General features: G+C 30.6%; 1 protein-coding gene across 1 annotated transcript; it reads right to left on the bottom strand.

Moving 5' to 3' along the window:
• Nucleotides 1-5,918: 5,918 nt before the first annotated feature.
• On the bottom strand, nt 5,919-9,676 carry LOC133704831 (stem-specific protein TSJT1). The gene is made up of 5 exons (XM_062129850.1): nt 9,399-9,676; nt 6,936-7,176; nt 6,721-6,841; nt 6,404-6,513; nt 5,919-6,225 (listed from the first exon to the last, which is right to left on the bottom strand). Exons 1-5 carry the CDS (start codon nt 9,599-9,601, stop codon nt 6,190-6,192), a joined length of 711 nt encoding a protein of 236 aa, XP_061985834.1. The 5' UTR covers nt 9,602-9,676; the 3' UTR covers nt 5,919-6,189.
• Between the last annotated feature and the right edge of the window lie 17,652 nt (nt 9,677-27,328).

Raw genomic sequence — 27,328 nt, forward strand, 5'->3', positions numbered from 1 at the left:
GAATTTTTATTTTTTTTTAATCTGGTTCTAATAAGAGAAAGTCCATCAGGTCCCATGCGGAGTAGCTTTAATAAAAGTGACTAAATTATTTATTTGATTTGAAGGCTTATTTTGTTTTTTTTAAGGTATAATTCGCACAAATTATATCTTTGAAAGTTAAAAATACATTATTTTTTTTTACGTGGAAGCGATCTTCAAATCAAACACCCTCTTATATATTTTAAAAAAAAATCAAATTATTTTAATATATTTTCAAACAAAAAACTTTTATTACAATATTCTACATAACAATAATATAAACTATATCATAGGTTATAAATTTGAATATGTACTAAATTGAAACCTATAACAAAATATAGAGACCAGACTAAAGAGCGGCATGTCATGTTGGATATTTAATTGCAAGTAATTAGGAATCTAACTTTAATTTTTTGGTGGTTTAGGGAGATTAGATAATATAAAAAAAATTAAAGGGGCATTTATTATGCGGTTGACTTTGCTAGAGATGGAATGGGACCACAACAGCATTGTTGAGTTACTTTACTTTAACAATAAAAAATATTATCAATTAATTACTACAACGCAGGAGACAAAAAGCACGTCCTCCACTCCAATAATTTACCCTTTTCATTTCACTTGTGGCCTTTGTGGGCCTTACGTACAGAAGGGAGGCCCAGAGAAGCCATTACCTGTCTGGTTCTCAAAGCCTTTAAGCCCTAGTTCATGAGGCAAAGGCATAAGAGTCTGGGAAGCCATCTTTGTGTTAAATTGGAGCTCGACAAGTTTTTTTTTTTTTTTATTATTATTTGAATGCTCGAGCCAACTTGTACATTGTTAAAAACCATTAGATCCTGAAATTAATAATAAAATAAATTTTCAGTGATTATTAATATTAGCAACTATAAAGATTGAATATAAAATTATAAAATAAGCAAATTTATTCATTTTAAATTTTTATTATTGAATCATTTACTAAATAGTTATTCAATAAATTTATTTGATTGATATAGAGGGTGTGTTTTGAAGAATATCGAGGAAAAAACTTAATCCCAATTAATTCATAAAAGATATTCAAGAGGTTTCCTTGCTATCAAAGACATGTTACTCCTTTTTTGACTTGTCGAATTTTGAATTTTATACTAGTGTGTGTGTGTCTACATATATATATATATATATATATATATATATATATATATATATATATAGAGAGAGAGAGAGAGAGAGAGAGAGAGAGAGAGAGAGAGAGAGAGAGAGAGAATAAAATAGCGTAAAGGGTGCGTTCGTTCTTTAGATCATTGAGGAGAAAAAACTAATTTTATTGAGGGGGTGAGCCCTATTAATTTTTTTAAAATTACTTGAAATCTCCAAACTAATTTTAGTAAAAAAAGTTAAATAGAAAACTCGGGTAATTCTTTGAGATAATATCAAAGAATTTCGGATAAGGGGAACTTTTTTTCAAATTACCCAAAACACAGTCTCATATAAATTAATTCAAAAATATAATGAGAATGCTTTTGGATTTAATGGGATGGAAATGTTTTATTTTAAATGTCAATGTTCTCTCCATGTTTACCGTTTATAGAGCATGGATTTAGCTATAAGCACGTGTATATGCCATGGTCAAAGGATTGCATAAGAATAGCTAATAATTGTTTCAAATTAAGTTCAAATTCTCTAAAATCCGTATTTTCATTAGGAAAAAAAAATTGGTTTGGGAAATTTAATTAGAAGAAAATATTATTTGGAGAATCAAAAAATTGTTGTGAGTTGGGAAATTAAAAAAAAAATTGAATAATTCAAGAAATCTTTCAAAATGATAAAATTTTACCTAAATCACTTGAATGCTCACACCTAATCTCAGCATCATGCTTGGGAAGAATTCAATAGGTTGGCTTGGTAATCAACTATATTTTCTTCCTTCGTTGATGTATTGAATTCGAATTTTGGGTCATCATACAAAAAAAAATCTATATACAATAATTTATTTTGAAGGGCACTTTCTAATCTTAAATAACATATAAATTAATTAAAACACTTATTATTTAAAAAAAATACTTTAACAAGTGCTTAAATTATTTAGGACCTAATGCAGTTCAGGTTCAACGTTGGAATCTTTATAGTGAGTATTTAGTTATGTGTTTAAAATTGATTGTTGATATGATTTTGAATATGATTGAGCCTTGGATTTTTCATGATGAGATTTCATCTAGGAATGCATTCGGTTGGATTGAGATTCTTATGGATGATGGGTTCGACCCAATTCTTTTGGTGGGTAATTTGACCAAATCAGGACAGGCTATGCATGAGATGTTTTTAGACAGTAAAGAAAATTTATTTGAAGTATATTTTCGGTCTGAATTGGTCTTTATTAATGAAAATGAGTTTAGGCCACATGAAATCCAAAATTAACTTGGGTTAATTCAGAGATGTTGAGATCAGATTAGATTTGTTTGGGGTTGATTTTTTAATTCTGCAAGGATTTAAATCAGCAAAATATTCTCCTAAAATTAAAAAAAAATTCATTCATTACTTTCCTATCATGTTGTTGGGAATTTCTTTATCACGTGATCAAAAGTTCATATTAGAACCTCTCATCTCCTACCAGCAAAGCAACCTTATATTTCCTTTTCTAATTAAACTTGCCCTTAAAAAAACAATGACAATAACTTCCTTCTATGGTAGGTAGAACAATAACAAAAGGTAAATAAAAAAAAATCGAAAAAAAAACTTTTGGTGGCATGCATCTTTTTATGATAATGATGTATGTGGACATAATTTAGATTAAAAACTAGATATGTGACTCGTGCTTAATTTCAGGCTAGATAAAAAAGTTTTTTGAACAAAAACATAATATTCAGACAACGCAATCACATTTTAAAAATAAGCTAAAAAAATGTCAAATGAGAAAATCCAAAATCGGATGATAAAAACAAAAAGAAAAGGTAAAACAAAACGATGTTAACCTGTATTAACCCATCAAGCCTGTGACCCAAGTAATTTGACCAAAAATAATAATTTTGGAAAAACCTCAAAGCCCAATCGTTAACTATTCAAATATTGAATGATGAAATTAAAAATAAATAACATAAAAAACAATTATAAGCCAAAAAAAAGCTTGAACTCGCCTGAGTCAACTTACCAAACTCATGAGTTAGGTTATGGGAACAAGATAAGCTAATATAAAAATTGAAACAAGGAAAATCATGAAACCTAATATATATAAACCAATGTCAAATAATGAGATGGGAAAAAAATAGGTCCATAAAAATAATTGATGCCAACCCTTGTCCCACTCCATTTTATAGGAAGCACCAAATATAGAAAAACCAAGAAGGTCAATTCTCAACAATAATGAACTTTTAAAAAAAAAAAACCAATTTAATTAGATAGTAGAATCCAAAAGAAAAAAAAAGTTATAAACCCACTTGGGTGAACCCACCAAACCCATAGGTCAGGTCATAAAATTAAGATAACCCTACAAAATAAAAATAAAAAGAAAACCATGAATCCTGTTTTTTTTTTAAATCTACGTCAGGTAATGAGATAAAAAAAATAAGTAAAAAAATTAACATGAACTTAAGCTATTTGATCAGAAGCACCAAACCTGAAAAAATCACGAATCATAAATTTCAATAAATTAAATGTTAAAGGAAAAAACTGGAAAAACAATCACAAAAAAATATTCAAAAGAAATAATAACAATTAAAAGAATAAGAATTAAATTTGAGAAAAAAAAAAGATGAATAATTTTGAATTGAAATGCTAAATTGAAAAGAAAAATCAATTCCACAAAAGAACTAAAAGATAAAACCACAAAAAAAATGATGACTGAATTTAAAAAAATAACAAATTAAAATTTTTGATTAAATAATAAAATTAAAAACAATTGAAAGTTTACAAAAGATGCAAGAAAAAAATGAAGAAAAAAAATCAAGGCTAAATTTTAAAAAATAAAAAAATTTAGATTGAATGATGAAATTAAAAATAAAAAAAAAACTTATAAAAAGGCCATAAGTAAAAATTACAAATCAAAAGAACGAGTAATGATACTCAAATATCTTTAACTAAGGGAGCTACCTTGAAATTATAAATGTCATGTGTGAATTTCAAGTGACGAGAGAGAGACGGAAGAAGGAAATAAAAAAGAAAAATTCACCGTCATAGGACCTAGCAGCCTTTAGCCATGTGCTGCCTCCTGGAGAAGGCAATGTCAGGACGATTCAAATGATATCGCGGAAGGCGGAGTTTGACCATCGGATGATCTTGAACGTGCTGTATAAAAAACACAGGGATTATTCATATGCTGACGCTTTCAAGGCACGCATTAACAACTTTTTGTTTTAATAATATTTGTATATATTAACTTACACAATTGTCCCTAGACCAACCTAACTATTACAAAAAGGCTTGAGTGCAAAGACAAAATGACAACACCCTTAAAGGCAAGCCTAATTTTATAAGGGTCATTATAAAAATATAAAAATGTTATTGCTTCTTTTAAATTCCAGAATGTCAAATGAAAACTTGTACAATAACTTAATTACCCCCAATTGAATGGGTTTGTTGGTTTTGTTTTAAGGGAAGAACTGGTATTTCAACCTAAAGCTTGAATAAACCACCCATTCCCTTCAATTGTTTTTTTTTTTTAACTTTAATTCACCAGCTTTTAATCTCACCCTCCCTTAACAAATTTGTCCCTAAAGGACTAAATAATAAATAAAAAAACAAAAAGAGAGAGAGAAAGGAAAACAACGTGAACAATGCATCCATAATGTCTTGTGAGTGTGTGCATAATATCACCTCTATAGCCTTTTAGTATTTTATATTAGCTATTTGGTTCATGCTTCACTGCGGATTATATGTTTTTTCAACATAAAAATTTGAATATACATATATTTAACTAAATAAATCAAGAACTATTTGTGTTAATAAATTAAAAAAAATCATTAATGATAACTAAATATAAAATTAAAAAGAAATCAAGAAATATATGTAGATCATGATATTTGATCTTGCTACATATGTTATATACCCGGTTGTGTTCAATGACTTTATTTATTAAAATTATATTTTTTTTATTTAATCAAATAATAATAATAATAGACAAATACATGAAATTGATTGAATAAAATCAAAGGAAAAACAATATTATGAAAAGTTGCACATATTAGAAATATTATCAAAAAAAAAATATTTCTCATTTTTAAAAATAAATTTTATTTATATAAAATATAAAATAAAATTATAGATGAATTAGAATAATCTCTTTAAAAATCATACACACAAAATAATTAAAAAAACAAACACTATTTTAAAAAGGTTAAATAAAAAAAATAAAAAAATAAGAGAAAATGGTATTAATTTTAATATAAATTTAAAATGTTATTAAAAAAATCTTGTTAAAAAATGCTATCTACTTAAAAGAAAGTAATTTTATAAAAGAAGAAATAAGGAAAAAAAAATGTTAATGAGAGTAGATGACATATCGTCTACTCCAATATTTTTATTTTAAAAAAATAAATTAGCCGACGTGTTATCTGTTAGAAAAGATTATCTGTTAGAAAAGATGACATTTCATCATTTTTTTATCTTCTAGATTTAGGCCATTATTGTAGTCCAAAAAGAAGGCTGACTGATTTTTGGCTTTTATATATATATATATATATATATATATATATATATATATATATATATATATATATATATTCTAATTCATCTATGAGGGTTTAGCAAAAGGGGTTAAGGCAATCCGAAGCTGTCCATGTCTATTAATGTAATGCTAATGGAATTTATATCCAGAAATGAAATGGAAATGAGGGACATGGCACCATGGCTTTAATGGAAAGTATTTTCGAGCTTGAAGGCCTTGATTGGGGCAGAAGTCGGATTGAAGACGCATTGGTGACACAGAAATCTCATTATCAAGCACCAAACAAACTCTTATTGAACTAGAAAAGATAGCTGTACATATTACAGGGGACGAAATGGATCGAAGCTCCTATGACAAAGCTACCTACAAAGGAGTTGGAGCTATTCTTTCACAACCATGCTAGTGCATTCTACAACGAGTCAAACTCATTCAACTATTCACCTGGCCCCTCATGCTGAACTCACAACCACATAAAAGCCCTTTTCCCCTTCATTGGAATATTTAGATTCTTAAGATTTTGGCGGAGAAAAGACAACCGCCTATTCTGTTGCTGCGAGGACTGCTGGCCCCTCCACCTGAAATTCATGCCGTCGTCATTGTTAATCAGTAGAACCGAATGAGACTCACAGAGAGACAGGTGGTTTAAATAAATTTCTTAGCTCTACTGATTCATATATATGGACATCCGATTATTGCTAGCTTCTTTTGTACAACACCGTGTTTGACCAGTCACCTTGATGTTTAATTAATTACCTTAAATGTAGCACCCCAGATCTCTTCCTCCTTGGCTGGAACTGCAGTGATTTTGTTTTTAGGATTCTCAAAGCTTCTCAGTTCTCCAATTGTAGTGGAGAAGAAGCATCCTGCAAAATCCAGTAGCCTTGTCAGGTAAAATAATAAAAATAAAAATAAACATAAAATCCCATTCCTTCCTGCACATGCTCTCTTTTATGTTTGTTGCAATAGCACTCAGCTAATTATGGATCGACACGAGCAATCAATCAATGGTAGTTGGTCCGCATGAGAAGGACTAGACTCGCATATTGTATTATAATTTTTATCACACCCACCTTGAGGAAAAGAAGCTAGTGACTTGCCACAAGCGCCCTTGAGCAAATCAATATTGTCTGCGAAAGCAACGTATCCATCAGCAGTGATTCCCCAATACAGAGGAACCTTACCAAACTGGTCCTGTAAAAAAAAAATACCAACCCCATTTGAATTTAGAAACCAACCAAATATCTTAACTTCACCAAGGCATTTCGTAGGTATGAAATTAACTTACAGAAGCTACAAATAAGGTGGAAGTGGACTTGTCAAAGACAATGAATGCAAAGCTCCCACTGAGGTGACCAACAACGTGGTTAGGAGGGTAAGGTGCCCGATCACGAAGAGCCTTGTAAGCCTCAATGACCAAGATCACCTCGTTCGCAGACTTGGCTAGGCCATATTGCTGCCTTAGGCTACCCAAGTTGTCTAGAGCTCCCTCAAACAAGCAGTAGATCTCATCCTTGACTGCAAATGATCTGTCATTTTTAACACCCCCGGCCCCCACCCCAAAAAAATAAAAATTAGCCATAGGGAATTTCTAACAAATTGGAAGAGCAACAGCGGTTTATGGCGAGCACATTATATATTTTATTAAATCACCAATTTATTTGCAGTTCAATCATAACAATTGCATACACAGGCATACACGCACTTAGTCTCAACTTGAAACCCTTTTTTCTTGACCTAGCGAAGGTGCAATCTTTTCTAGGCAACAGACAAAAATCTGGCCATAAAGTCTAACAGGTTATCCAGCCCACCTACCAGAACCATGCTTTTTTCCCATCATTCATGAGCTAACCGGATTCTCAGGCTAAGCTGGGACCATCCTGGGTCCCCCATGCAAACCAAGTCACCTTATCCTTATCTAGTTATCTATCCCCAGTCCATGCCTCGAAAGAACTGAAGAAAAGATGACAGGGAAAGCCCACTTGATGTTATCATATCATACTTCATAAAGATGACAGGGAAAGCCCACTTGATATTATACCCCCAAAAAAAAAATAAAAAAAAAAAATATATATATATAAAGTTACACCTAACTTTCCAACTTGTTGGCCAGGGACGCTGCTTTCACTGAAGTCTCAAGTAAGAGGGACTCAAATTCCCTCTAAACAGTTGAGAAAGTATTTTTCTTACATCAAAATCGACTGAGGTGGAATCACATCCTGACAACTTGTTCAATTTTTAAATAAGAAAAGTAGTAACTTCCGTCCACTATGGCATTATTTCCATGATTAATTTCTTAAACATGGAGACAAATATAGCCTATACAATGGTTTTTTTCTTAATTTAATAAAATCATTTTTAAATAACTTAAATTTATGTAGTTACCATATGATATAATAAGATGGCGGTAGACAGGAAGTGGGACCAACTGGTTTGCAGGCCAGTTGAGACTCCCCTATAAAACGACAACGTTATGTGTAAACATGATCGAACCGTCCACGTGATCCAAGGTCCACGTGTTGGGTCCAGACATCCAGAATCTGTTGTTTCGTCAAAGACATTTATAGACGCGTGTGGCTTGAATGATATTCAGTGATGGAGTATGATAAAGTCTCTTGGAGACGTATGTACACTTGATTCCGTGTATACAACTACGTGGCAGTCATGCAATGATATGATGATGATGCACCTGACCCCACAAAACACAATCCCCTTGACACCAGAGATGGGCCGAACCACTCGTGACTTTATTTTTATGATTGTGTTTGTGAAAATCACGGCCATGGATTTAAGTAGAATCAGTTTAAATAGTTTAATTTAGATTAAAAAAATTCAATTAAACTATTTTAAAAAAAAAATTGATCCAAACTAAAATATATAACTAAACCGATTTGTCCGGTTTTACATTTGTTAAAATCAAATAAATTCAATTTAAATCAATAAATTTATAATTTATAATAAGTTTTTTTTTCATCAGTTTTCTTTGGTTTCATTCAATTTAAATCGGGGTGGTTTCTTTGTTTCTAGAATTTAAAACCAAACTCCATCCAAAATCTTTTAAAAATTTTTATTAAAGTTTTTTAACAAATTCAAAAAATCGTTTAATTCAGTTAATTTCAAACCAAATTTTAAAGATATTTCAAATAATTTGATTAATTCCCCCCCCCCAACCTGAAATCTCTAAGTAATCACTAATTAAAGGAACACTACAAGATTCTTCAAAACAAATACAAGATTTAAAATAAATTACTTACATGACTTGATTTTAGACAAATAAACAATCGACAAATCATTAACTGATTTTTATTTTCTTGGAAATCCAAATTAATCTAATTTTTGTCTCATATGTTTTGATTTGAACGATAAGGATCTAATAACGTTGTTGCAGAATATACCAAAATTTAATAATTTACTCAATAATCTATTTAAAAAGATTATTATTTTCATCATAGTCTTCTACGTATAATCTACTTTTTTATTAATTAATTAATAAAATTACTATCTAATAATTCGTATGATCGATCATCTGATATGCCTTAATAGAATGTTGACTTCTGTAGGACGGTAAGTAAAGAAGGTTGATAAAGGATCAACCCTCCGTTCAATCACCGCCAATCCAACGGCCAAGATCTTCCACTCAAACTAAAATTCGCGATTTAGTAGCGTTGCGTTATCCGTAAATAGACACGTGGCATAACGATGATTAATTAGAGCGTTTCTCTATTTTTTGAAGTACTGTTTAGTTAATTACCTCGGGAGCAGCATGGACTCGTTGTGGTGAGTGAAGGCCACCTGCGAGTCGTCTCCGACCCGCACCGACACGGCGGATGAGTTGGTGTCAACGAATCGCTTAACCAGAGCATCCGCCGAGATCTTCGGCGACGGAGTCCGGCTTCCCGCTGCCACAAGCTCGTCGGGAGGCGACACAATCGCGCTGCTAAACACTCCTAACATTTTTTAAAAATAAAAAAAACTATTTTCTTTGGCAAGAAGTACACACAGCTTTGGACATGGAATCATCAGCGGGGGAGGCGTCGGGATTTATAGGGAAATTTGACGAGAGTATGTTCGTAATTTCATTTATGTTGGGGAGTTTTTATTATGATGTTGTATAGTACAATGGGGACATGTAACGTGGGGGCCACAGGGGCGATGATTCTCGGGCGCCAGATATGACATGGACAAGGATTGTGGGGTTCATTATTGGTGGTTTTGTCTGCTTGTGAAAAAAATTGCATGGGAGGAGATGATATTTAGTACATAACTATTGTGGTTATTTTTTTAAATATTTTTAATTTTAAAATATACGAAAATAATATATTTTTTTAAATATTATTTTTGATATTAATACATTAAATAATTTAAAAATATTAAAAATATATTAATTTGAAGTAAAGAAAAAAATAAAAATATTTTAAATTTTAAAAAAACACTTTTAAAACGTAAAAATAAACAGGGTTTTAGTAAGATATAGAAGGAACTAGGTTTTTACGGTTACGATATGTTGTAATTGCAGGAGGGCCATTTGATTTAAGGGATTATCTTACGTGTTTTTATTTGTTTGGTTTTTTTTGTTAAATTTAGCTTTTTTAAAAGAATTTTTTAATTAAATTAAATTAATTAATAAAATATAAACATAAAATGTTCACTTCGTAATATTTATTTGCTCGCTTTTCAGGTTGCTACTCCTATTATGCGTGCAATCTCTTTCAATATCATCACCCTTTTATAATAACATTATAACCGTATTTTTCTAGTAACGAGTCTACAATGAGATTGTTTTCCTTTTCTCATCAAGTAAAATATAAGTAATTCTTTTCTCTATAATTATTTATTGCTATTTTTTTTATTAATTATTGATGTTTTTTTTAATTATATTATTAAATCAACTGAGTTTATTGAACCTAGTCAAGTTAATGACTCATGTCTTATATTTTTCTTGCTTCTTTAAAAAAGCTAGTTTCATCTAAATATTTTTTTTATATTATGAAAAATTTGACCTTATCGCTCAATAACACGTGTAACCTATCTAATTTATTAACTCATATTTGATTTTTTTTCCCCTCATTTGATTTAAAATACTAAATTTAAAATTAATAATGAAATTTAAAACATGGTTAGTTATGTTTTGTTAGGGTTATGAGAGGATTCAAATCCCTCTTTGCTTTTTAGGAAAATGATTAGTTGTGTAGTTAATCTATAGGATATATTTCTTTCTTTCTGCAATAAAAAATATTCTCAAATCTATTTGGGTTACGCATGACTCTCAAATTTTTAAAATTTTAAAAAATTGATGCTGGTTTTCCAAAAGCTTTCAAAATAGTTTTGGAAAAATTCCCCAAACCCCGAAATTAAAATGTTACACTTCTAAAATATTGACAAAAATTAATTGAAGAGAAATTCATTGTTACTTTCCTTACATAGAACCGCTTACTTGAACAATGTTTTTTTTTTTTAAAAGTTTATCCTTTAACATTGAATTTGTTTATTCTGATCCCATAACCTGAGTTATGAATTTGACAAGTTAACTTGAGGTTTTTTTATTGATTTATTTTTTAAATTTTATCATTTAATATTTGATTGATTTAGAATTAGACCTCATATTGATTGAGTCACGAGTTTGGTGAGTTGACTTAAGTTTTTTAATTGATTTTTTAAATTTTATTATTCAACATTGGGTTGATTGAGAATCGAGTTTCATGATTTATTTCAATTTTTTTTATACAGGGTTATTCAAATTACATGACCTGGGTTGCGAGTTTGACACGTGAACTAAAGTTGACTCGAGTTGTTTGTTTTTTTTATCCTTTTTAATTTATTTTTTTCAGTTATAGACTTTAATACGAGGCTGGTTATAAATTAAGTTTTATAATTTATTTCGATTTGGTTGATAATTGAACTTTATATTAGAGTTATCTCAACCTTATGATTTGAGGCTTGAATTTGAATCCATCAAATTAACCGAATAAATATCTATATAATTTAAATTTTTTTATACTAGAAAACATGTTAAGAACAATTAGATATTTTTTTAATATTAGTCGAATCCGAAACATATAGCATACAAATTATGTAGTGGTGTTCAAATACGAAAGCTTGAAGTATTAAATAGGAAAAATAGGCACTCAATTAAATACCAAAGCTTGAAGTATCAAATAGGAAAAATAGGCAGTCAATTAAATACGTGACTCTTTTCTCAATCCTTTCTTCAATTCACTAAATAAAATTTAATATGAAAAATTACATTACAATGTTTCCCTTGCTACAAGTTGACTTGAATTTTGAAACACGATGAGTTTGAATTTATGTATATCGTTCAAAGTTATCAGTACAATTATTTTTTAAATTTATCAATTTTGTAATTGCATTTGCACGCCCCCTCCGCTAGCTTTAGGCTAAGAAGCTATTGTTTTTTAATTATCTTTTCTTTCATTATTGTTTTTAGATTTTTTTTTATTTAGATTAAGACTTTTAATTTAATTAGAATTTTAATAATTAAAATATTTTTCTTGTATTTTACTATTTAGGTTATTTTAAAAAAATACTTCTCATGAATTATTAAAAATTTCGCTAAAATTATTAAAAAATTATATAAATAATATCTTGTATTAATTTATCTTTAAATCGGAGCAACTCCAAGTCCAAGACGTCGTCGTCACACCTTCCTTGCTTGTAAAAAGGCATTGTATACCATGTATCTTCTATAATAATTAAAATAATGTAAAGCTTAGAATACTAAATTTCTAGTTGCAACTTTGAATCAGACAACGTCCATGTCTCGCAAATAAATAACTTACATATATAGACGTGTCCAAGTTGGTCTGCACATGGCCAAAACCATGGGTTCATTGGCTCTATTTTGAGTTTCCTGTGTTCTCACCTTCCTTCTGATAGCACCACCACCACCATTCTTTTTAAATATATGATTAAAAAAAATACTGACCAATTTATTAAATGGAATTAGTTTATATTCATGACAAGAGAAGGCCTGAATTAATCCAGTTTTACCCGAGTTGTTTGTTTTTTTATATTAAGTTGGGTTTAAAAATATTTATATTTTATTAGTTGGGTTAATTTTACTCTAGAAAGTGGTTTACAAAAAGAATATATTTTCGAGAATATCTCTCATTGTAAAATTAAAAAAAATATAGAACATATAAAAAAAATTAAAATGATTAAAATATGTGCTAGTTTTTGTTGTTAAAAAGAAAGACACGAGCTGGGGGTTAAAAAAAAAAAAACCTTCTGTGACAGGTGGAGGAATTTAAGAAGCCGGCAAATATAAATCCCATATCCACATGTCGTGTATTCGATATCACCATCTGAGCTGTCAGTTGTCACAGTCCAATTTTATTTAGTGCTCTTCCTTGTCAAGCCGATGTAAGAGAATATTTTTTATCTAATTTTAAAAGGAGAGACTCAACCTGGGAATCTTAGATGCCGTGAAATATTGGTGCAATTAAATATTATTTATATGAAAAATAATTATTTTTTTTATTTTTTTTATTTTAAATTAATATTTTTTAATGTTTCAAATCATTTTAACTGATGTCAAAAATAATTTTTTAAAAATAAAAAATATTATTTTAATGTATTTATACGTGAAAAATACTTTGAAAAGTAACCACACTCAACTTTTTTAAATAATACTTTTTTCTAAATATTAAAATTTAAAAAAATAAAAAAACAAAAATTAATCAAGAATATGAGTTATTTGACCGTGTAGATACCACTAACTCAGAGATTTGTGTGTATTCAGCTTCATTTTTTTTTAAAAAAATTGACCATGAAGATTTTTTTTTATTTTTATTACTTCCAGAGAGTTGTAACTAGCAAGAATAATTTTTTTTATATATAAAAATAACTAAACATGAAAAAAAGAACTCTTGAGCAATTTGTGTTTTAGTACTTTCTTTAGTATTTAGCATTATTCTTTTTCTTCGCATGGTGATTATGATGCTTGTTGCAAACTATATAATCCCAAGGAGATAGGATTAGAGGCATGTTGTATGGTAAACAACTACTCTAATCAATTTTTATAAAAATAATTATTATAAGTTAAAAGTCGATCAAATCAATATTTTTGACTGGATTTTGTAAAAATATTTCGATGAAAAATATTTATAGGTTTTTGAAGTAAAAATTAAAAATAACTCAAATTAATTTATAAAAATCATTTTAAATAAGACCTCAATCTATCTCCCCGCAAATTAAAATATCTACCTATCTTGGCTGTCACCAGTAAATTTTCAATTGGATATAATTTCTAAAAATAGAAATTTATTTAACTAATTGAGCTCTTTTTTTTAATTAAATGAATCAATACTTTTAATTATTTTTCATCTCTTTATTTAGTAGCCTCCTTTCAATCTAAGATTAATTGATGAAAACCCAGGGCGGCGTTAAAAATGGGAGGGAGGGAGGGAGGGGCATAGCATTGGTTCGTGAAAGGGTCCCCCATGATGGAACAGTCAAGATCAAATGAGTTGATGAGAAATGATGTATGACGTGGTGGGGCCCGTTCATGGTTGGTGGACCGAGTCCAGCATTATTATTATTATTTTTTAGGAGTGTAATTATAATTATTTTATAAAATATTTTATATTTAAAAATATATTAAAACAACATATATTTTAATTTTTAAAAATTATTTTTAACATTAGTATATTAAAATAATCTAAAAACATATAAAATATTAATTAAAAAAAATAAAAAAATTTAAATTATTTTAAAAATATTTTTAAAATATAAAAACAAACATTACCTTGATCATTAATATCTTCGTATTCCATTAAAAATAAAAAAAATCAATCCAGTTTCAAAACTTAAATAGCCACCATGATATATCTTAATTGACTGTTTTGAGAGGAGTTGACTTGTCCAAGTGGGTTTGAAAGGGAGAACCAAAATATCAATTAAAAACAGGAAAGACAGTTAAAAAAAAAGAAAAAAAAGAAAAAAATGAGGTGTAAAATGCAATTATTCGTCGCGGATAAACCAAGAAAACTAGAAAGTTTACAAGGAAGAGTGACGCCCATGGTTTTTGCTTTTGGCCCACCGTTTTGTTTATTACTTTACCAGCCTTGTCGGGCCAGGTTTGCGTTTAGGAATATTTTGTGTTTTGAATCTTTATCGGAGGAGAATCATCAGAACAAAATTTGGTGTGGTCACCTCCAAGGAGCACCGATGTGCTAGTAGTCATTATAATAATTTTTTTACTTAAAAGTCTCATGTCTGCTTGTTTGTTGTGGGATTGCTTTTTAATTATCTTAGTTATTTAATTTGTTTTTTTTTTTGAGATAACATAATTTTAAAAAGATTTAGTGAAATAAATTTTTTTTTTATGTTATTAAGCTTTTGAAGCATAATATTTACTAAATATTATTTTTCATAAGTGCAACAAGATAATTATCACGATTCAGAATAGTAACAATTAAATATGTTCGACTTTTAAAGCACAACAACTTAACATTCAGCTTCATTAATAATCATCTTGCTCAACCCGCTAGTTAGTTGATCTAGTTGTATGAACCGATTGACCGTTTCATATAAAAACCATAACTTTATAATTTTTTTCTTTCAAATATGTTTTTTAAGTGTCAATGATGTAGTTGGACTTGCGATAACAAGTGATTATGAGCAGTCAGGTGTGGGTCTGTCACAACTAGATGAAGATCTTTCTTGGACATTACGTAGATTGTAACGACCCGACTTTTTCAGAGTAAAAAATCAATGGATTTTTTTTTAATTGTCCTGTTCTAGATGTTTTTCACCATATCATTCTGCAAATTTATAATTGTATTTTATTCATTGACAAGACACAATCCACGTAGGATGATATAAATTAACATTCCCATAAAACATATTCTCAATACACATGCCCATAATATTTTATTTTCATACTCATAGGTTTACATTATATCATATTGACATACTCGTAAATTTACATTTATGTTTTAGTCTCGTTATCATCACGAGTTCATACAAGAGTGCCGAACAACAAGTTACACAACTAGTACTTTTGTTATCATGACCTCATGTAATTTCATAACATGACATCCTCATAAGAAGAATACCACATACATATATTCATACACATCATATCTACATGATCACTCATTCACATCCGTGTTCCATTTTATTTTTTCATTACGATTCTTTACAAAAAAGGTTGGATGACTAATTGAGTGATTTACACATCTGTTCATACAGAAATCATATCACCCATAACATGCGAATATATGATTCTTTTCAAATGAGTGAGCCTTGAAATGGATTTCCTTACGCACCATGTTGGTATGATGTCCCTGTTACAACATAAGGTAATTTCAGGCATTATAAGCAATAAAAAAAACATAATAAAACAATAATAACGTTACATTTCACTCATAGACCAAGAGATCATAATTCTTTCATTTCTCCTTACTTATATAAATACCACCTTTAATAATTCATCAATTACTGAGGCTAATTACCATACTCAGACCTGATCATTCATCTTGAATACCGTTAATTGAACTAACGTTATTCTCTATTTAAAGCATAACAATCGTAGTTCTTTCATATACTTGGTATATACAGAATATAGTGCCCATGAACGCATCAACTCTTGAAACTAACTCATAACTCCCAAATCCAGCGGTCATCTGAGGATGCCATTAGACGAAGCTAATCATTTGTTCATCCATGTCATCTACTTAGGATGCTATTAGCCGAAACTAATCATTTGCTCATCCCGGTCATCCACTTAGGATGCCGTTAGCCGAAGCTAATCATTTATCAGTCACAGTCATCCATTTATGATGCCATTAGCCGAAGCTAATTATTTGTTCATCCCGGTTATCCATTTAGGATGCCATTAGCCGAAGCTAATAATTTATCAGTCCCGATCATCCACTTAGGATGCCATTGGTCGAAGTTAATCATTTATCCATCTCGGTCATCCACTTAGGATGCCATTAGCCGAAACTAATCATTTATCAGTCCTGGTCATCCACTTAGGATGCCGTTAGCCGAAGCTAATCATTTATCAGTCACAGTTATCCATTTAGGATGCCATTAGCCAAAGCTAATTATTTGTTCATCCTAGTTATCCATTTAGGATGCCATTAGCCGAAGCTAATAATTTATCAGTCCCGATCATCCACTTAGGATGCCATTGGTCGAAGTTAATCATTTATCCATCCCGGTCATCCACTTAGGATGCCATTAACTGAAGCTAATCATTTATCAGTCACGGTCATCCACTTAGGATGCCATTAGCCGAAATTAATCGTTTATTAATCACGGCCATCCACTTGGGATGCAATTCGCTGAAGCTACTTACCTTTTAGTCCCGGTCATCCACTTAGGATGCCATTAGCCGTAAGTAATCGCTTGTCAATCCCGGTCACACTTAAGATGCCATTAGCCAAAGCTAATCACTTGCTAATCCCGGTCATCCACTTAGGATGCCATTAGCCAAAGCTAATCACTTGCTAGTCCCGGTCATCCACTTAGGATGCCATTAGCCAAAGCTAATCACTTTTTCAGTCCCGATCATCCATTTAGGGAAATTTATGTACTCACTATAATAAGATAATATGTCCTTTGTAATATACTAACAAATATTTCATAACAGTTTAATATTCAATATAACACAACAATAGACCCTTCATATTTTTCATCTAACCATTCATGACGGTTAATGTTCAATACAATATAACGATAGATCCCTCCTAATACTCATACAAAAATTCATCACAATTACATTCAAAAAAATATAACAGTAGAGCCCTCGTAATACTCATATAATCATTCATCATAATTACATTCCATAAAATACAATAGTAGATTCTTCATAATACTTATACCACTATTCATCACTTTTACACTCAATAAAATACAATAGTAGGTCCTTCGTAATACTTATACAACCATTTATCAGCAGCCCAAATTCATAATAACCTAATCAACATCTCATAGTCGGTTTAATATTCATTGCAACATGATAATATATCCACCTCAATTAGGTCATTTCAGAACATCAATATTTTCATCATTGTTTCAACATTCATCAAGAACTTGATCGACATTTCATAGTCATTTCGACAATCATCCAGAATTCAATCAAACACTTCATCATCATTTCAGCATTCAATAATGATTTAATAATATATCAGCATAAGTAAATCATTTCAAAACATAAACATCATACGAGAAAAAGGTGGGAACCACCTACCTGTTCCACTTGCAGTTTGTCCTTGTCCTAACGATGGTCCGATCTTGGCCACATCACCTAAGACACCAATGTCACAAATCAATATATTTGCATCCTTAAATCACATTCATCACTATACTTATTTTAAGAATCCATATGTTCACATTCAAGTGTTCCACATTGTACACTATCATACAATGAAATTATTGCAAGCATTTAAATCATTTATGACCAGGGAGTCTATTGTAGAAAATCAGCAGTGAAAACTGGTTCGCTGCAGGCCGTACAATTTAGCATCAAAATTGATTCACTGCAAGCCACACAATTCAGTAGCGGAAATTGTTTCGCTGCATGCACTTCAATTTTAGTAGCGAATGCTACTTCGCTGCAGCAAACACCCTTTCAACAGCAAATGCTAATTCGCTGCAGGCAACTCAATTTCAGCAGCGAATCAAAATTCACTACAGTCAATACACTTTCAACAGCGAACGCTGATTCACTGCAGAACAACTCAACTTCGACAGCGAATGCTAATTCTTTGTAGACACCTAGATTTCGATAGCGAATCACAAATTCACTGCATAACAACACTTTTGGCAATGAACATTGATTCATTACAGACAACTTAGTATTGGTAGCGAATCACAAATTCATTGAAAACAACACACTTTCAGCAGTGGACGTTGTTTCGCTGCAGACAACATCATTTCAACAGCGAATGCTAATTCACTGCAGCCAACACAATTTTAGCAGTGAATGCTAATTCACTGCAGATAACACAATTTTAGGAAGTGATTGCTAATTCGCTATAAACACAAATTTCAACAGCGAAAACAGATTCGCTGTACACAACGCAATTTCATTAGCGAATGCTGATTCGCTGCAGACACCATAATTTTGGCAGCAAACATTGATTTGCTGTAGATAACATGATTTGGCAATGAAAACTAATTTGCTCCATGCAACACCGTTCGGTAGCGAAACCTAATTTGTTGCAGACAACATAATTCGGCAGCGAAAATTCCTTCGTTGCAGGCAAAACCATTTGGCAGTGAAACCTAATTCGCTGCAGACAACACAATTTGGCAGAGAAAATTCCTTTGCTACAGATAACACAAATCGACAACGAAACTAATTCGCTACATGCAACTTAATTCGACAATGAAACTAATTCGCTGCGTACAACACAATTTGACAGCGAAAATGGTTCACTGCAGACAACACAAATCAGTAGGGAAACTAATTCGTTGCAAACACTCCAAATTGATAGTGAAACTAACTCGTTGTAGACAACACCTTCGGCAACAAAACTAATTCGTTGTAGGCAACATAATTTGACAGCGAAAATTCCTTCGCTGCAGAAACACAAATCGATAGCAAAACTAATTTGCTGCAGATCACACAATTCGACAACAAACTAATTCATTGCAAATGACATAACTCTGCTTATAACATCATATTAACATATTATTATATAATTTCATCAAACACAAGCAGAAATTTATGTCATTAACACCACCATAGTTCCAGTTTTGGATTCAACAGGGTCTAAGGTCCTAATGATTACACAATTTTGTACATAACCCTTTTTAACACAAGTTCTTCTATCATACATGTAAGAATCAAGATACTAACACCATCATGCATTCTGTTTTAGTTGAAGTATGTCTTTAAGAGTTTAACAAGATCATAATTTATGCATTTCTTCATCTCATTCCATATTTCATTCAAGTTCATCAACCATTCATTGGAAGTCTAGACATTAACATCAATATAAATTCTGCATTAGTTCACCAACTTGACCGGTCCTCTTCCTAGGTTTACACCCTCAAAATCACTCATACTCACTTAGATTTCTTTGGTAAAAGTCTTTACATGAGTTCTTATATACATCATTCCACTTTGATCTTCCATTTAATTATTTTCAAAACTATGTGTGTATGAACACTAAACCTTCTACATTGGGGTTTTCATCCTCTCCTTGTTCTGAAATCATGAGGCAACAACCAACCAAGAAAGAATACTTCTCTTACCTCATGTTTTTGACAACTTTAGAGCAGGTTTTGGTGACATGGTTCTTTCCTCAATCTCAGTTTTTCCTTCTTTTCCATCTCTGTTGTATAGCAGGTCTGTCACACTTCCTCTCATCTCATGGTTTCAGTTATCAATATAACTCCCTAGCTCTCTTCTTTTTCGAACACTCATGGCATGAGATGTGCAGCTGGTGTAGGTGGGTCTTCTTCTTAGAGAGGGTGGTTTTTGTTGTAGACACAGCTGCTGGCTGGTTATGGGGAAGGGATTTGGACTCTTTCTCCTTCCATGGCTTCAACCACTTCTGTCTTTCCCTTGGTTTCCCTTTTTCTCCAGCATTCAAAGGTGGTGCATGCAGTTGTTGCAAGTAGATTTTTAAGAGGAGGAAGAAGGCAAGAGCATGCAGCTCATTTTGGAAAAAGTGCCCATTTCTCTCTCCCTGTTGCATTTATACCCCTCTTAAATGCAAAGAGGTCTTTGGATGTTGGGCCAAGGTTGTCTTTATCCCCATTTTGGGTTATCCTTGGGCTAGTTTCTATTTCCATCCTCTCCTAGGATAGGCCAGTCCAACACTAATTTTTTTTTAGATTTTACAGCGTTGTTGATGATTCAGAAATCGACAGCCACAAACTGTGTCGCTGCTAATTTAGAAATTGGCAGCGAGAACTGTGCCATTGCCAATTCATAAATTGGCAGCCAAACTATGTCGTTGCCGATACAGAAATCAGCAGCTAAAAACTACATCGTTGTCGATTCAGAAATTGATAGCCAAAAACTAAGTCATTGCCGATTCAGAAATCGACGGCAAAATTGCATTGCTGCCGATTAAAAAATCAACAATAAAAAATTATGCCGCTGCTGATTTCTGAAATCGACAGTGATGGTGGAGTGATTTCGGCTTTACTTCTCTCTTTTTTTGGGTGTTTATATAGATGGCCTAGCATATGCATTTTTGGACCAATGAGACATGTTTAAGTCCAAGAGGAGGTATGGTCCTGCCATACCATAATGATGACTTAAAAAGGCCATAACTTTTGATCCGATCATTGGATCACACTCAAATCTTTATAGGAGTTTATGAAGGTTGTTTTTCTTAGAGTAACTATTTTGACCATTGAATATTTAGATTTCAAAAATATCGCTCTAGAGCTTTAATTTTGGTAGAGTTATGATTTCATTGTTATTTTTCGAGCTAGTTGACTGATTTAGCTAGCCTTTACTAACTGATTGACTAGTTAGTCTTGAATTTAATTGACGTCGCAGTTCAGAAACACGACATTAATTAAATGTTGCGATTCAAAACTACGACATCTAAAAGTGTGCTATTTTGCCAAAACCTTTTGCTGATATGTTGTTAATTCGCCATTTGTTTTTAATTTTATGCACTAATTATTCAATTTATACCTTATATTGTTAGGATCCCTAATAATTTACCTAAATATTCAAGCAGGCTCAACTTTTAACTTCATACTTATGGAAAATTTATCCTTTAGATATATATGTATATTTCATTTATAGGGTTTGTTAATGCACTCTATGTTAGGACTATAGTATACAAAAGCGACAATAAATAGTTAGAAACAACGAGGTAAAATGAGACACGAAGCACACAAGATTTACATGGTTCACATAATTTGGTTATGTCCACGTGTAATTATATAAGGATTTCTCTATTTTTGTGAGAACAATTAGTAATCTATTTATCAATAAGAGCAAATACCTTACACACCCTCTTACAATACACCTCACAAAATATATCATTTAATTTTATGAGATTGCACTTTTTTTCTTCACTTGATGTTTGAAAGGCTTAGCATGCAACTTATTTATAGGTTAAGCATTCTCGCCAATCCATCCATGTTCCAATGTTCGGCATCAATTTGGTGCCTAACATATTTTACTTTAAACACCAATTTGGTGCTACCATTTTTTTTTTGTGAGGAGGAGAATGGGCTTTTATTATTTCCAGACAAAAGAAATGGAAGTAGACTACATATTTTTCCATTTGAAGGCTTTGATAATTTAATCATGCATTCATTTCTAATAATCTTATGATTCTTCTATCTTTTTTACACTTGCAATCTTTTTATTGCTTACGTATCTCCTAGGTCATAAAAAGATGTATACAATATGTACTTGTCAGTATTAATTGGTTTGATCAAAGCATATGCTAGGTTTTTTTTTATATATGAATCTTCTTTAATTTCATAATTTCATCTTCCACCACTTCTCTGATAAAATGATACTTAACGTCTATTTGGATTCCTTGTAATATGTAACATCACTAATACTACTCTAATTGTTGTAAGTTGTATCACAAGAGAAACTATTTCATTGAAATATATTATTTCTTTTTGAACATATCATTTTACCACCAATTTTGCATGATAATGCTCCACTTTATCATTGCCATCATGCTTTATCTTGTAAACCTATTTGTTGTTGATGATATTTTTTCTTTATGGAAACAAAACAAGATCCTAAGTTTTATTATAGTGTGGAACTTCAATCTCTTCTTATATTACTATCATCCACATTGATATATTCATGCTTTTTGTAGCCTCATATAAAGGTAATGGCTCTTCATTCTCTGTTAGAAGATAATATGCAATCTTGCTCTTAGTAACAGACTCTAAGTTTTGAAGTCGATGGTCTTCTCTCATAGATTGACAGTTAAACTTCAATAGCATAAAATTTGATATGTTCTTGTTTTTATACTCTGATGTTGCCTTAGAAGGACTTGAATCATTATGATCTTGAATATTTTCCACTTGAATTGTTATAGTCTCTTTTAAGGTGCTATTATTTTTTTCACTTGTCATTTTATTTTTTAACACTTCTGCTCATAACTACTTTGTAGGTGGTGGGATCCCACAACCAACACTCCTTTATTCCCTCAGCATATCCCAAGCACACATATTAGGGATGAGCACAAAAACCGAAAAACCGAGAAAATTGGAAAAAATAATAATAAAAAAACTGAATTATGAAAAAAAAAACCAATTAGAATTAAAAAAAAACCAATCAGTTTGGTTTCGGTTTTATAAGCCTGAAACCAAAAAAACCGAACCGAACCCAAACCGAGAAAAAACCAAAAAAAACCAAGCCAAACTGAAAAAACCGAGCCAAACTAGTTTGAACCGGTTTTTCGCCCAAAATAACCGAACCGAAACCGGTCGGTTTGAACCGGTTTCAATTTTTTTAAAAAAAATTGGTCTTGTTTATTTTTTTTAATAAAAACCGAACCGAACTGAAAATGATCACCCCTGATACATATTTTTTGAATTTTAAATTCAGTTCACTAACTTCTTGAGTATTGTACATCATGTATACAAGACTTCAAAATAGATGAAAGCAAGAATAATTAGTTGGCTTCCTAGTCCATATCCTTATCAGTAACTTCAAATTAATTGTAGTTGATGGAGATTGATTTATTATATAAAAGGTAATTTTGACTATTTCCACTTATAATTGTTTTCCTAAACTAACAACCTTCATCATTTCTATTGTTCTTTCTAACATAGTTTTTTTTATCCACTCTGTAGTTCTATTTTGTTGTGGAGTGTATGTTGTTATAAACTGTCTCTGGATATCTTTTTATTGATAAATGTTATCAAATTCATCATAAATATATTTTTCTCTATTATATGTCCTCAAATAGTTGATCTTATTTTTTTAGATTCAAATTCTACTAGCGCATTGAAGGTTTTAAATACTATGAGCATAATTACCTTCCTTTTAATTGGATATATCCAACATCTCCTAGAGAAATCACCTATAAATGATATAAAGTATCTTGATCCTTCCATGGACATGACTGATACTTGACAAATATTAGAGTGAATTAGGTCTAAGATGCATTCGTTTTTATATGTTGATATGCCGAACTTCAACCTATGTTGTTTACTTATAACACAATGCTCATGAAAAAGGTAAAGAAACCTTTGTAAAACCTAGGGAATAACTTCTAATTAAAGAGAATTTTAGACCTTTCTCTAACAAGTAGCCTAGTTTTTTATACCATATAATTATCATCTCTTTTATATAACTGGCTGAAGTTATTGATGCCTTTTCCTCATGATGTACCTCTTCTATTAACATAAACAAGTTTGCAACTATTTTTCTTGCTTTTAATACCATTATGAACCCACTAATAATTTCATGGTGCCATTTTTACACAAGTTTTAACAACCAAAACCATCTAATTATATTAAAGATAAAAGATTTCTTTTCAAGCTCTTCATCTATTGTACTTGTTGAATAGCACAAATTGAGCCATCATGTATCTTTAGTTTTATGGTGTCAAGACTAGCAATCTCTAAGGTATGATCATTACCTATGAACACCAAGCCTCTAGAGATGGATTTGTATGTATAAAACTAATCCTGATAAGAAATCATATGTCATATTACTCTTAAATTCATTAAAAAAACTTTAGTGAGCTTTTTTTCTATATGTAGATTGTTGTTGCTTCGCTTTATAAAATCTTTCTATCATCTGCAATGCTTGTAACATATCTATGAGGTTTTAATGAATCAGAGGTTTAGCGACGTCCCCGAACACATATAGAAAGACTTCACTCAAAAATATGAAAATTACAAACTCTCTAATTAATTGGAGAACAATTACCTCACACACTCTCTTATAATACACCTTATAAAATATATCACTTATTTTTATGGGATTGCACTTCATCTTCACTTATTGCTTGAAAGGCTTGGGATATAACCTCTTTTATAGTTTGGGATCCCCATCTCTCCATTCATGTTCTAATGTTGGGTACCGAATTGGTGTCTAAAAGCTTTGACTTTAAGCACCAATTTGGTATTGCCATTTCTTTTGCTAGAAGAAGAATGGGTCCATTATTTTATGATAAGAGAAATGAGCAACATGAGCAAAATTCCACTTCTTTCTTAATTTAAACTCAAATTCACGTGATATAATCAATTTCCATATAAACATTTAAGATTTGAATATTTTAAAGAGTTTCTCTTATCCTTTAAATTATTGAAACAATTAATTGTTGTCAAAATAGTGTGGTAAATTATTTTTATAAATAACAAATTATAATTTATCTGAATGTAACATAAAAATAGTGATTTAGTATTACTTTATTTAATATTAAATAACTATAATGAAATGTCATGGGGATATCTTAGCGAGTTGATTATGTGAAAAGGGGTTAAAAAAATTGTCATCTAATTTTATAGTAACTATGAACCTTAACTGGTCTTTCAGAAATTTTTGGATAAAGAGCTACTTATAATAAAAGAAAGATGAAAATCATCATAAAATACCCTACCTAAAATAAATTGTATTATTGTTTGATCTTAATGATAAAACTACTTATACTGTATACATACTAATATTTTATTAGATGTAAAAGAAATTTCTCGGATGATGATTTGGGATTTAGGCTTAACAAAGAAGCCTAATCCTCATTTTTGTTTTATTGCGGGGCAAGATTAGAAATATAGGTAAACAGAGACTTGAGTTTTGATTTATTTCTTTTTAGTACATAATTTACCCACCACAAATTAATTATTTTACCATGCATATCTATTATGAATAACCACCGAATTTCATCCAACTCAATTGATATAAATGAGCATAATCGAACATGAAAAATAAAAAAAACATAATAAACTGTGAATTTATTCAAAATAACATACATGTCAACATACAATTACGATTTAAAATTTAATAAAATAAATCACAAAATTATTCAAACAACAAATAAATCACATATAGAGATTAAATTTGACCTTTACGAGTCATTGGAGTAAGCTACAATGGAAAGAAAATGGCTGAAAAAAAAGAAGAAATAATCTCAATGCATGTGTTCGCTTATGAAACAACAATATGGGTTACAATGCTTATTTACACATACCACCAGGGTAGGGTGGCACGTGAAACTATTTATGAGGTGCCCAACTTGCTCTTCTTTCTTTTGGTATGGAAGGTGTCAACCACCTCCACTTGATATGAGAAATTGGCCATTGAGAATATGGTGGATGTTGTTCGACAAATTGAATTGTTGTGTTTTTTTTTCCTCTTTCTTATGCTAGGGTTTTTGCCAATTTATTTTGCAAGAATTTCTCCCTCTTAATCTTCATGTGTGTCCATCCTTGTCTCTTTGTGTTTCCTCCTCTATTTATATTGCTTGTGATCCTTTGCAAAACAAGAAAAGCTAAACTAAAAAAAATAATGTTAGGCAATTTTATTATTTCCTTTTTAATCATGGATTCTTAATTAATTAAACCTCGCCTTCATATTATGTAGGATCTATTTCGTTATTTTTCTCGGTTTTGTTTGATTCTTGTATTTATTTTTCTTTTCCTCTTTTGCATAATCTTCAGTATTAATTTTAGTCTCTAATAACATTAGTCCTTGCTCTTTCTTTCCTTTTATTTCACCCCCTAAACTCTTTCTTTTCTTTTGTTCTTCTATTTTTTATTTTTATTCCTTTTAAAAAACTAGTTACTTAACAAAATACTATGAATTGATTAAATTGCATTAATTTTTTTTTAAGATTTTTTGTATTTTTAAAAAATTATTAAAAAATATAAGTTAAAGATGGGTTATGACAAGAGATATAATTCTATCTTACATGACTTGTTCAAGTATCTTTTTGTCATTGGGCGGCGTGCGCGGGGGAGATGATATCTGAAGGAAACTAAGGATATCGATAATTTCTTTTGGGCAAAATACAAATATCCCAAACTAAATAAAAGATCCCCTCTTGTAATCAATTTAAATTTCAAGATAAAAAATTAGTAATGAGGAATAATGTTATCAATTGACTAGATCTTGATGCCAACCCAATTCATCCCAATGAAATTAATTAAATTTGATAAACAATATATTATGATCGTCTCTATTATGATTTGAACATTGACCGTTATACCCTAATTTATTCTTATTGCATCCATAACCATATTCATATAAGTATTGTTATTGTCATCTACAACTCTATGCATGTTGTTAGAACTAGAAGTTGACTCAATCATCATTTCCACCATGATCTTGTGAGGAACATATAGTTCTTTGTGTGCAAACTAACATATGTATCTCTTCATGAACTCTTTTTATAGAAGATGTATCGTTACAACATTTGGATCAATAAATTTTTTAGTTTTACAACTTTTATATGGACATCTAATACCATCTCCACTAATATTTCTCAGATTAGATAATGCATAATTAATAAAAATCCCATTACAATAACCTATCCTATGCAACCCTTCGGGTGATTCTTGATACATCCATGATGATCATTCATTACTTATATTAAACCTATATAGAATATTGATAACAATATGTATTAATTAATTATGTAAACTAAATAAATTTACAAACATTGGTTTAACTCAAATTTATTTAATCTATTTTAATAGGAGTCTTTATTCATTATCAATTAACTATACTAACTCAAATTTCTATATATTTAC

The sequence above is a fragment of the Populus nigra genome, chromosome 10 (genome assembly GCF_951802175.1).
Source record: "Populus nigra chromosome 10, ddPopNigr1.1, whole genome shotgun sequence".
In the NCBI taxonomy this organism is placed as follows: domain Eukaryota; kingdom Viridiplantae; phylum Streptophyta; class Magnoliopsida; order Malpighiales; family Salicaceae; genus Populus; species Populus nigra.